This window comes from Siniperca chuatsi, linkage group LG6, assembly GCF_020085105.1.
Source record: "Siniperca chuatsi isolate FFG_IHB_CAS linkage group LG6, ASM2008510v1, whole genome shotgun sequence".
Taxonomy (NCBI): domain Eukaryota; kingdom Metazoa; phylum Chordata; class Actinopteri; order Centrarchiformes; family Sinipercidae; genus Siniperca; species Siniperca chuatsi.
The window spans coordinates 21640337-21654143 of NC_058047.1; the positions used below are offsets into that span (position 1 = coordinate 21640337).

At 40.5% G+C, this 13807-nt stretch overlaps 1 protein-coding gene across 3 annotated transcripts in view; it reads left to right on the forward strand.

The window, feature by feature from the left end:
- Positions 1–12940, forward strand: part of ncanb (neurocan b) — a 139855-nt gene extending 126915 nt beyond the window's left edge. For all 3 annotated transcript variants that reach the window (XM_044200057.1, XM_044200056.1, XM_044200059.1), the window contains exons 15-16: positions 4890–5072; positions 6448–12940. In XM_044200057.1, coding sequence (XP_044055992.1) covers positions 4890–5072; positions 6448–6584 — 320 coding nt within the window. In that variant the 3' untranslated portion in view covers positions 6585–12940. The remainder of the gene's footprint in view (positions 1–4889; positions 5073–6447) is intronic.
- Positions 12941–13807: the final 867 nt, after the last annotated feature.

Consider the following 13807-nt stretch of genomic DNA (forward strand, 5'->3'; position numbering starts at 1 on the left):
TATTTTGAAAGTAAGTAGTATAATTTTTTTATGTCTATATGAATTACCCACCCAGTTACTGTGCATGTTTGCAGTTGTATGTCTGCACATGGAGCTGTGTCAGTTTTAGCTAGTGTATTGCAAAATCCCCTCAAGCACTTGACATTTTTGTTCAGGAGGGACTGGGGGGAAAGACAGGTTCACCTGAGTGTGAGAAAGCCACAGGGGAAGGAGGGTATATGTGTGTTTGAGCTGAAAAAGTACACACACTCCCCCTGTGCAGAACGCTTATATATACATGCACTTCCAATATAATAAAAATCCTTATGTTGATTTGTGTTTAGTGCTGAAGATTAATCTGTCCAGTTACAGACAGGATGGAAAGGAAGGAGGAGATGAAGGTCCTTTTTATCAACCCCACCTGAGCAGCCACAGACCTCCCGACAGGACCCTGTCGTATCATTTTGTAGACATTGCTGCTACAGATAGTTACATCCTCCACAGGGAGGTGTGTGCAGGGACAGAGCAGAAGTCCATGACCCACTAGACCTCCAAGGAGCTGCTCTCTCACTGCACTAAACTGCTCACCGGCGCATTAGACATAAATCTTTTAGCAAAAATTTTCTGTAGAAATTTTGAATCATTGCATAGGAGGAAATTCTCTAACTTGCCAAACACAGATGCAACTAATAACAGTTAGACATTTTGGGAAATTCGCTTATTTGCTTTCTTGCCTAGCGTTAGATGAGAGTGATACCATTCTCATTTATATGCGTTAAGTACAGAGCTGTAGCCAGGAAAGAGTAGCTTAGCTTAGCATAAAGATTGAAAGCAGGGGGAAACAGCCAGCATCGCTCTGTCCAAAGTTCAAAAATCCACCTAGCAGCACCTCTAAAGCTCACTAATTAACATGTTATGTCTTGTTTATTCTATATGATATGTAAATGACAATTGTGACAAGTGATTTTACAGAGTTGCGTGCTGTTACCATTTCTTGGCGAAAAACAGCCCGGAGTGTAACCGAATGTGTAACAATGAGTTAGTTTGTAACTAAATCAGCTACTAAAATTGATTGCCCCACAGTTACTTGGGGTATAACCTAACTAGTTTGGACGTAAAGTTATAACTAAGGCCAGTGGCCAATCAACGATCAAAGATAGAGTTAAATCGTCATGGTTACTGTGCGCATTTGATTTCTGGCTAGCATGAGCCACTTGGCATCGTAGCACATCATAGTAAGCTAGATCGATATTGAAATATCATATCAATAAATTAGGTCTCTAATGGATTACTGTGTTGCAAAATGGCATGCATTTAATAAATAAAAAAATGATGCTGTGTGGCAGAAAAACTACTGTTTTACCATTAGTGAGTATAATTCTGTAACATTTTACGATTTACACACACCCTAGGGGCATGTGTAACTATTTAGTTGTTACTTAGTTATGTTGTAACTTTTCTCCGTGGTGATGTGGCAGTACAGGTGGGGTAATCTCACCTAAGGCACCGAAATGGCTAGAGCCGGCACTGATTAGTGGTATTTCACAAAACTATTCTTTTAACGATGGCTGCAGTCGATGTAGATGTGTCAGTTACAGAGTCCTATTATTGTGCATGCTGGCTCAGTGGCATGGCTTACTGACACACTTAATTGGAACTGAACCATTGTTAATGCTGCTGGTTACACCTGTGCTTTTCTTGCTATTACAATTTAAAATGTTTGCTGTGAAAAAGCCCTGTTGGTTTGCTCTGATTCAAATAAAGTTTGAAGAAATCCTACTGTACATCTTACTTTTGTCTTTATCTTTATTCATTGCCTAATGGCTTTTATTTTCGATGATACTTGATGTGGTATAAAGTACTTTAAAACAAAACCATTGTGTCTCAGGTGGATTGGGCTGTCAGTGGCACCTCAGCAAACATTCACACAAACAACCTGCAGTTTCTTATTTAATAAACAGGACTGAATTTGTCCACGTCTACTGTTTCCATGTGAGACTCACTCCCAGTAGTGTTTCTGTGAGAATGCACACACACTTTGATGTCTCTCTGATTCATTCTAACAGGATTGGCAGTAGGTGTGCGGATGCTTTGAGGCCATGGAGGAGCACTGAGAGGAACCAGCATCTAACTGTCTGCCTCTCTCCCCATGCCGCTAACTCACACTGACTACCCCCTGCCACACAGACACACGCACACAGTGACAGAAAATACCTCATGCTGTTTTCAAGTATACAGCTAAAGCACACACACTGCATGTAACCTGCATGCAGGAGTAACTTCCTCCATTCTTTATTCTAGATTTTGAATGTCAGTAAGGATACATACTATGCTAAGAAAACTCCTCTCCTGTCCTCCTTTTTCCACTTTTTCTCTTTAGCTGCTCAGTGCTCCACTTTGTTCACCAGCTTATCGCTAACTTTGTCGGCTATTTGGTGCCGAGGTAGCTACAGTGTGTTTCAGAGCTGTTTCAGAGCTTTTATACTGAAAACAACTGCCTGCTGTTTCTGGAACGCTGATGAGAGCGGCGTGAGAGTGAACCAAAACAATAAAGTTGCAGGCCGCAAAACCAAAACAATGAACTGAAAGACGCTTAAATGCTCCATAGGGCTAAGGGGAACTGCAGAGTCGAGTGATAATTAATGTATAATTATCATGTATAACGAGCGACACCTTTCACATTACACATAATCACTTGATCCATTATTATAATATATACAAATATTGATTAGTGCAGCTTTAACTATAGCCACCTTGAGAGTATTGGGAACTCTAAATCTGTCCGGACACAGAAAGCAACCCACAGCAGGAGGGATATTATTAGATATATAAGCCAATCTGATCATGTAAGCAAAATGATTTGCTTTATATCTGTGTGACTCATCTGCTATCAGACACACACAGAGATGCCAGTATTGGCTAAATGTTTAGTCTTTAGGTAACAATCAGTGGTTTACCAAAAATCCACACTTGTATTTTAATGATTTAAGTCACTGCTTAAAAGTTTTGGAGTATTTTAAAAGTACATTTTTATGGTCTTTTTCTAAGAAACCTAATTCCTCTCTCCGCAGCAGCCCTGTGTGTCCTTCAGGCTTTATTCTACAAAAGGCCTTTTCTGACTTAAAGTGTCTCCCATAAAATCACTTCTCCATATGCTTTTTCTGAGTTTAGTGACATTTTCTTTTATCCCTACTTCAATACATTGTGACTTTGCTTGCCCCCACTGTGAGAAATCCTTCAACAGTGAACATAGGTGAGGGCTAATTGAAAAGTGCCTTTTAGCCTTCCACTTGTATTGAGTCAGTGATCGTCTCAAGTGAGGAGGAAAGTGCTTTTTGCCCCCTCTTTCCACAACACATTAAACTGTAAATGTTGCATTAAACCTTTCATCAGAGTTAATGACATTGCTTTCCCTTATTAAGAATTTAAGAGGTATTAGGACAAGGACAAGGGAATTGAGAGGCATTGTAAACATTTTCTGATTGCTGATTAAGTCCTCTCATGACCACTTTTAGCACTAACGTGTGTAAATCACATTCAAGGGTGGAATCAATGGTAGCTCTTAGATTTCTCTCTGAAAGGAGCTCAAGCTAGGACTTAGTTGAGGGGTGGAGTCGGGTTGGTGTACAGGTCAGGACTGATCTGGTCCATTGGCATTAGTTGGGCATGGTGTTACTGTGTGATCCTGATCATAGCATACACTGACTGTATGTTAAGAAAGAATGTGAATTTCATTTGGACGTCATAACTATTAAAATCAAGACGATACACATTTTGTGGATAGTTGGGTGTGCTAATCAATGTGAATACTTGTGATAGTTGTGTATTTGTATTTGTTTTATATCTCATACAGAATTCACATGATTCAAATCATTTTGGAATGATAAAAAAACAAGAGTGCTTTGATGCTAGCACGGCTATCAAGAGCATAATTAATTTAAAAAGCAGAACGACATAAAGTACAAGATGGACAGACTTTTGACAAGGAAGAAAAGATGGGGATGCTCATCAAACAAACACATCAGTCAAATCCAAACTATAAAGAAGCTTATTTTGAGCTTACTCTTGAGTTCCCTCCCACTATGGCAGCAGATTCCTGTGTCTTTGTGTGAAAACTCACTCAGTTTCAGCATTTGTCATTGCACAACAGAGACTAATGAAAAAATCTCTTCAGCGCATTGAACTAGCAATAGAGCTTCTTCCACCTCTGACTATTTGATAATGGGTTCAGCAGCCGTACACTGTAATGACTAATAACAGCTATACTGTCCTAGCTCATTTTAAATCAAAGATTATCATGGATGAAATGGCAATTCAAGGTGGTGACTAAACTGTTAAAAGGCAGGAGGAGATGGGGCTTCAGCTGCAGGACTGCCATCTAGGGACTCCCAGAGTTACTACACACTCACCAGCTGCCTCTCCTGACAGGAGAGTTAAAAAATCTTGTTTGAGTGCCTCCCTGAGGCTTGTCCATCCTGTCAGTCTCTAACCAGAGTGTCAGTCTTCTCTCCATCTCAGCTTTTGTAAACATTTTTCTGATTCTGCCCCAACTCTTTATGTGTCTAAAACGCTGTGTTACTTTGACAGCCGCCCACTCACTTACAGACTTGGACAGACACGCTGTCCTGCAGACTCTAAATCCACATTTTGATGTTTGTGCTGTGACTGGTTTTCTAAGAGATGTGTATACCTTAAAGTCACAAGTCAGACTACACACTGAATGTAGAAACAATTAGGGACATTTAAGTGTTCAAGCATACTGATAAGGTGAATCCAGGTAAAAGTCATTATCCTGCATGAATCTCCTTTATTAAATATATAATTATCAGATATGAAAATATGTAAATAAACAGTAGTGGGTGATCTGATTAATATTCTGTCTTGTGCTGTCTCTTTCCTTGCCCCTACAGTGCTTTGCGGAGCCCCACCCACTGTGGATAATGCATTCCTGATTGGTCGGAAGCGTTCCCACTATGACATCCACTCTGTAGTGCGCTACCAGTGTGCCGATGGCTTCCTGCAGCGCCATGTGCCCACTGCTAAGTGTCGTGCCAACGGCAAGTGGGACCGGCCTAAAATCATCTGCATAAAATGTGAGTTTTACACAACAGAATTCTTACAGAGCGGGATGGCAGACAGCAAGTCTTAAAGCAGTATTTACATTTGTTAGGTCATTTTCACATTAACATTTTCTTATTTTTAGCATGCACAACTCCATAGGACGAACCTCCTACATTAGCTGCCCTCGGGAGCTGCTGTCACCATACGCATTCAGGCTTGCCATCCCTGCTCTCATTATTAATAATTGCAAGCAAAAAGATTACAGTGGTTGTAGACTGAGTTAAAATCCCCTGGGCTTACTTAGAAGTGGTAGGGTCTCCTTTGAAGTGCTTTATGCTTGAGGTGGAATTTTTTTTTTTTTTTAACTTTCCAAAACAAATTTTTGCTACCGGCTGACTGTTCATTAAATACAAAAGATGTGTGTAAAACCTAAAAATGTTCAACCAAAGTGAAATATGACTTTTATACTCCATATCATACAAGAGCTTTTGTGCATAAAGAATGAAACACTTGCAAGTGGGGCAAATATTCTCATATCTGCCCATCGAGGGCATTTTAGATGGAGTGAAATGATGACATTGTAGTGTCATTCATGGTTGAAGCTACCTCTTATTTTACAGCAAAATCTGTGATAACAGTCTTTTATTATGCAACTTTGATACACTTTATCTCCTTTGATCCTTAAAATAAACTATATTTTTCCTAAAATGATTTTAAAGGACTCACTCCCGCTATGACAGAATAACTGTCATAGCTTTTCAGCATAATTTCTTGCTTCTTCAGAGGAGATACAAAGGGTTGATATATATAAATATTCAACAAACTGCGCCTTGTATTTCATTTGACTCAGCTCACAATGTGACAGTAATGATAAAATACTGAAATAATGTAGCTTCTGTTGGAAGTGATAAGAATTATTTTTCTTACGACTCTTTATCTTTGGACAGAGTTGTTTTTATTGCCCAGAGTTATAGTGTCGTTATCATTCAATGCAGACGACATTCCTTTGCTGGCAAAATCCAGAAAGGGACGGAGCAACCTAATTTGGCAGTACACCCCAGGAACATGCTTACACTGAGGCTGTGAGTGGGTGGCTAGCTCAGCATGCTCTTGCTAAAGGCTCCCAGTATACTGAATAGGAGATAAAACAGATTCCCCCAGCTAAACCTTCTACAGAGAACATGTGGTTTTGACCTTCCTGCTTTTTGATCCCCTTCCCCTCGCCTCTTACCTGGTTTCACCTCCCTTCGACTGTCTGTCTGAATGCTTCTTATGAGGGTGATTCATCTCCCTCTTACATCAGTTTTCTGCTCTTGATTTTCATCTTCTCTGACTTACTTCTTTAATAAATCGTCTGCCCTTTCTATTATTTCACTGTCTCCCTCTTCCGCTTGTTTGCTCCACTAGCCCGACGAGCCCACCGTTACCGGCGCCACCACCACAAGGGCAGGAGGGAGCGCAGGAAGCACAAGAGGCATGGCCACAGAGAGGGAGGTCACCACGGAGGAGGGCCGGGCCAGGGCCACAACCACGCCCACTTCTGAACCAAAAAAAAACACCCCTTTTACTTTTCTCCTCTGCTGCCAACTGCAGTTTGCCTGTCTCCCTGTCGTCCCTTCCTCTCGTCGCATTTCCCCAAACACTACTTCACACCTTACAGCCCAAAACTCTCTGCCTAATCCCCCTCCCTGCACCGCACTGCCCTGCCCTTAGCTCCACCCCTGGCTCTCCGAGTCAGCTTGTATCATAGTCAACTCTGAGGCCTGTCAAAGTGCTGCCAGGCGTCACCGGGACAACAACAAAATCCCTTTGTACGCTTTTTGCTTTCCTCTTCCTGTTTTACTTTCTTGTCTTAACTTGTCTGTCTCTCACCTACCCTCTAACTCGACCCAGTTACTCCTCCTCCGAGCTCAACGATGACCTGAAACATGGGGCTACGCTGACCTGTTTTTGAAAAAAAAAAAAAAATACCTTTGAGATCCACACCGAACATTCTTCGGAGAGAAGTGGTTTAGTACAAACTATAAATAGGGACGACATCGCTGAAAATGCCATATCAAAATCAGACGAGTCAAGGAAGACATCCATGTTGTGACTTGAGCCTTTGTCTTTTGAACACGCATTATTTTTTACACATATTCAGTGTTTATTTCTTGACTCTGCTGCTTTTGGTTTGCTCTTTGTAAGACATTGTGCTTGACTTAAATCGAGTTATTCTGAAACAGATTTAATTGATTTACTTTGAATCAGAGGCAGTTGTAATTGAATTATTTGATTGTTAGCGTTGTATCTTCTTGTCAGTGTAAGACAGTTACTTTAGATCAGATGCTAAACCCCCAGAGAAAAATGGAAAACACATTGCATCCCAATTCAGTTTCATCACATCGCATCACACATCAGTCATTTATTTAAGTGTCGAACAATCTCAAACAGCTCTTGCTGTGTCAGACATCCACCCCAGTCATTGTCAAGAGTTAATTTCAACCTTTGATGTCAGTTTGTCACAACTCTGCTCAACATTCCCACATTTGCTTTGCCTTTTCTCCTAATTTGTGTTGCTGTGAGAATGTGTGCTGTGAATTAATGGAGGTGATGCAGCAGGGCGAAGTTCCTCTCACTCATCTGTTTCTCCTTGATTTTGGAGTTTTTAACGTGTTTGGTCTGATAAGGAGAAATGATGCTGTCAGCCAGGCATGAGACATAGAGAGGGAGACTGAGCAGGTTATCTATCTAGATCCAGTAGCCCCCTCATATGTCTCAGCAAGCACAAGATATGACAAGTCTATGCACAGAGTTTGGCTACACTGCAAAAAACACGTCATTAAAAGTCTCGATATTTTACATTCAGCCATTCAAAACATTTTTAGTGCATTTTACCATTGTGACAGTATTTTTCCAGGAAAAGTGTCAGTATATTGAAACAGGACAGAATAAGGCGGATCCCTGTTTTAGTATATAGAAAGAATTGGTCTTTTGTTGAATCACTAAAAATGACCTTTGTTTAAATTTTTCTGACACGTGACCTCTCTCGTCTCTGCAAATAATGACGGACTTCTCCCATTAGCAAAGATGGTTGTCGGTACAAGCATCACCTTTCACATCACAAATTGTCGCTTGATCCATTGTTAATAACAAAATTGATTAGAGCAGCTTTAAATATTAGATTAAATGACTTGTTAACATGTAGAACGGGCATGAAAACTAGCAGAGAGAAGTGTTGATGTGACGATTGAAGTGATGATTGTTAGATCATGAATCAAAGCTGTGTACACAGGGTATGAGGATGACGGAGATGTTGAGATCTCTCTCATCTCACTGTGTCTGTGCGTGTGTTTGTGGGCTGTGTGTGTGTGTGTTTATGATTGAGGATGTTGACAGTGGCTGAAGTCCCAGCGGATGATGATAGAGAGGGTCAGCAGAGATTAAGGCTTCCCATTTCTGGGGCAGACAGTCTCACAGCTGTTCACACCTGTGCTCGCTCCTGCCGCGCGTCCTGCTTTAAAGAGGGGATTGAGACGGATAGAACAAGCGCTTTGCTCTCTTTTCCTTCCCTTTTACTGCCGGGTTAAATTTGTGTTTTTTAAAGCCAGCACTTGAGGTTGGAGCTTCTGGGATTATGTCCCAAACACTGACTCCAGCGCTTTTATCCTTTATGTTTCTCCATTTTGTTCTGATTTTTCCTTCACCACCTCTGACTTTAGTACTTTATCTTCCTCACTGGACATTCTTTTCACTGTCACTGTTTTTTACAATAAAAAAGTAGTGCACACCTAAACTCAGTTTAACCAGCTCTTCATTGGTGAAAGAGTACACTCAGTGTTTTTCAGCAGCCTTTTGCTCATCTTGCAAAAAGAACACTAAAGCAGGATCTGGTTATATGAAGTCACATGAGGTGAGAAAATCCATCCTAATTAATTCTCTGCCTTTGTTTGTCTCTTCTCACCTTGGCAATGACAACACTCCTTCACAGGGAGAAGAACAGTGAACCTACACCTCTGTATCAGTTTAATTAATCTACTGCATGCTTAATTAACAAGTTGCATTATCTGTAGAACCACAGAGCCGTGATGACAAGGGAAGGGTAAGGTTGACGGACAGCCAGTGGAAGGTTTAGGGTGACGGACGGGAAGCCCAGAGAACTGTCACAGCCGTCAAACCCCTGTCGTTTCTTAGATGTCAGGCTGCAACGGCCCTCTTTTTTTTCTATCTGTCCAGGAAAATGGATTGAGCACCGGTAGATGAATGAAAGGGCAGACAGAAGCCTCTCTCACAGTAATTCAGATCAGAGTTGATGCCCAGAGACAGTGTAATTACAGTTGTGTAAAGATTCAGCTGTGTGACAGAAGAGATTTAGAAAACTTTCTAAAAAATTATGTGAAAACAGAGAGCACGAGGAGACAAGTTTGGACAAAATTGAATTAATTAAGACTACTAGTAGGTTAAATTACATACTAATGAATCAGTGTTTGTTGAGGTTAGAAACAGATCACCTGTTGGACTGATGTGTAGTCTGCTGTCTACTTTTTCTTCGCCTCTGCAGAGATTATTAGGCCAACTACCAAAATACCACAGATTGATGTTAAACTTCTATCCTTAATGACTTGGTATGAATGGATTTTCCACTAATAATGTTCTGTTCTGTTTTTCATTAAAGTTTGAGAAGTTTGAGCAGACTTCTTCAAAATGTAATAGACACCACATAAAAGATGTGTTTGTGATGGTGATGGCCACCCCCTGGGCTGTGTGTGTTTGTGTGTGTTGTGTCTGTAAGGGGACAGCTTGTTTTTGGCACATCCTCTGGGAATGGTAAGTTTTTGGTCTGTGTTTTTTTGAAGGTGGAGGTGCTTTCTCACATCATCTCTCCGACACTCCCGAAAATATCGCTTTTAGTATTGAATTCATGCAAAAACACACACATTCTTCTTCACACTTTTCCTCTTCAAATTTCAAACACATTGACCCTCGCTCTCAGATGTGTCTGTCTCTCTTCGCTTTAGACTCCCCCTTTTCATCTCCTCGGCTCACACCTCTCTCTCCTCCCCTCGTTGGTCTTTCTAGAGGAAGCCCTGAGGGCAGGCAGATAGACAGAGAAGAAGCCCTATAATTGTGAGTCTTAATTATGAAGATGAGCGACTTAACAGGGGCTGCTGCCAGCTGTATCTTGGCTCTGCAACAAGCACCACGCCTGAGGGAAGAGCAGCAGGCAAACCGTTGAACGTCTTAACAGCCAGCAGGCCTCTTGTCAGGCTCAGCTACCTATCCTAATTGTGACCGAGTCATTCACTCACAGCTCACAGTTGACGTCTTCTGAGTTCAGCAGAGATGAGATGAGAGTGGGATTGTGGGGAGTGCGACTACATCTCTGTGTGTTTGTAGCTGTAACTGTCTGATTGCACTCTGTCTAAACTGTAACGGCGGGAGCACAACTTAGTCAAATTTGTTGTATATGTTGTGAGGAAGTGTGTGTGTGTGTGTGTAGCTGAATCAGTGGGACAGAAGGGATACAAACAAGTCAGAGGAAATTGACTTTGGGTGCGCTTGGGTCTCAGAGCCGACAGCCGGTGGTTGCAGCAGCATTCAGAAACACCAGAATAATGATCTTTTCACACAACACAACACAACCAGGCACAACAAATAAAAATTGTCAATGTGAGAGAAAAAAACTCGAAAGGGGATTGTAGAACTCTTACCTAATATCCAAGCATGAAATTATAATAGAACAACAAAAAAAAAGGAAATTAGACCTCCTCAAAGTTAAAAACAAGTTCCTTCAAGGCATATAAATTAATACAGGCATCATAAGATAGGCATGTAATATTTAAAAACAAGAGTAGCAATTGACCGTTTGCTAAGTCCTGACAGCCACTGTAGATTTCTGTGTCTGAAATTATAACTGTGGCTAGACGATTTCAACAGCTGTAGCTAGCTAGATAATTAAGCTAACATTTAGCTCCATGAATTGATTAGAAACGCCGTTTCCAGGGGACTTTTTAAAGTTTCCAGCTGACTCGTTTTAAAAACAAGATCCATGTTAAAGGGTCTTAAATATGTGCTTGACACATGATACATGATATCCTACTAAAAGACTGAGGCTAAAGCTACATGTCCCAGGCAAAGAATTTGCATCCTCACCAGTTGATGATCCATGTAGAAGACATAGAGATAAACAAACTGCATTGCTCTTAGCCCTAGCATTATTAAGTTTGATGAGGAAAAATGTAAGCTTAGACTCTTATTTCACTCTGACATGACTCTGTTTGGCTGCTTAGCTTACATACTTGGACAAGCAATACAGAATTAGATTTATGCTTTATTGTTGACATTTTTAAATAGTATGTTTCACTTTTAAACATTACAATAGAAATGGCTTTTAGGATGAGGGATGTGTTTGGCGAATGTAACGCTAGGGTTGCTGAAACATAAACTTTCCCAAATCCAATAAGAGCAGGACAGAGTCACTAATGTTAGCCCATACTCTAACAGCACGGCTTCAACATGTGATGAAATGCAAAGCTTGACAGGCCTGCTGTACCTAGTTAGGATGAGGAAATGGTCAATTCTGAATCGATAAATGAGTGGTGCAATAACTGCTCATGATGATAAAAAAACACTAGATTAATTTGTTCTAACACCTCACTTTGCCTGTTCTGTAATTATTGCAAAGATTTATTGTGTGGGCCTATTTGCATAACAGTGTGAAAGAAAACTGAGAATCTACTTGTACTGTAACAACTGCATTTAAACGCAGCACTCGTCAGCAATGACAACGCTGATGAGAGTGGTAGAGGCTGTTGTCCTCAGTTGCACACAGACAGACTATTGATTTCATGATTAGGCTGTCTGTCTTGGGTTCCTATTAAGTCTGTCGATGGCATTGATGGTAGCCTACAATAGCGTCGACTGACCACTGGATGTTTTCTAAATGACAGGAAACAGACTGTCATAGCTCACTACGCTTCTCTGTGTGAATAAGCAAACTTGTGTACTCTCCCATGTAATTGGTTCTGCTCAAATGCTGTTTCTGCATAATTTGCATCATTATCTTCTCTTATTCTGATCTCCATCTCATCAGACTTTTCAAAACTCTTTTCATCCTGTGGACTGCTGCTTCACTTCTTCACTGTTCAGTATCTAATGTACAGGTACACTCGGTAGTCTGACATTGCATCTCTGTCTGATATTGAGTTGAGGCCATTTATCATTGTTGAGAAAACAGCTGTATTCTGTTGGGATGGATGGATGGATGGATGGATGGATGGATGGATGGATGGATGGATGGATGGATGGATGGATGGATGGATGGATGGAAAGACATTACAGTGAGAGAATGAGACATGAAAGAGACAAACACAACACAGAGCAGAAACCAACACTCAAACACACCAAACACACTCCTTCTCCTCTATGATGTAAATACTTTTTTCTTTTCCTTATTTCAAAATCCATTTAAACTCTGGGTGTGTTTGTTGCTTAGCCTCTCTGGACCATTTTCATACAGCCTCAGTAGATCCAAAACCAATCTCCCCCTTTCAATTTCTGCCTTCTGCTCACACATACTGCTGTGTTAAACTGCTGCATCAGAAAAATAGAGACTCTCCGGTCAACACACACTCTGCAGGAGAGCCAGAAGCGAGGTGGTACTTTACCATACAGACAAAAATCACTTCTTTGTCTCTGTTCCCTGTACAGCACTTCAGTTTGCAGCTAGCTGTGTGTTCATGTCGACTGTGAGCACAAATACAATATAACTGCAACTGACTGCGTCTACGGCTGTTTGAATCTAGTCCACAACTATTTATCCATATTTATTGATGTATGTTCTTATGAATTCCAGTCCTGTCATTGTATTATATTCTTTACGAGACAAATCATTAAAGGAAACCTTTGTTTGGATCTGTTATCTGGTTTTGTTGGAGTGGTTATTTGTGTAAAGTTAATTTAAAGCCTGTATGTGTAGAATTTTGTATGTGATTAAACCCTCCTTTAACTTATACTGATGACATATGTTTGTAGAAAAATGAGACAATGGTGGGGGTGGCAGCATGCATTGCTGATTGCCAGGAGATAAAATAATATAATATTGTCCAGGAGATATAAAATCATACAAGTCACTTAAAAGTCAGTTTTTTTAAAAATGATCTTACTAGAAGTACATAATGTTTGCTGATACATGTCAGCAAGACATTCCACCCTTAAACAAGTTGTAAGCATTTAGTAAAGCAATAGTTTTGGGAAATATGCTTATTTGCTTTCTTAGTGAGAGTTAGATGAGAAGATTAAAACAACTGTCATATCTGTACTGGAGCCACCAGATGTTAGCTTAGCTTAGCATAAAGACTGGAAACAGGGAAACAGCAAGCCTGGCTCTGTCAAAAGGTAACAAAATCCACCTTTTGTAGCTCTCAAAGCTAACTAGACTGCTGTGGGTTGAGGTTTATGAGGTTTGTGTTTTGTGACACTTTCTTGAATCAAACTAAACTAGTCAGAATGTCTAGATTATTCAGAGCTACCACTATCCTGACAGAGGCTGAATCTTTATGAAAGTACAACATGTGCTGCTTTCAATCTTAAAAGAACAAAAAACCTTGACATTTTTCAAACCTATTCATCATACTGATAGAAGTTTAAAACCTGGGGCAACTAGGAGGCCTACAACTTGAAATTATTAAGTGTTGAAAAAGAAACAGAGTGATCTAGCCAAGGGCAGTATTCGTCAGTTCCACACATCTATTTGTGTGGAACGATTGTATCGACCGAATTGTCAAGA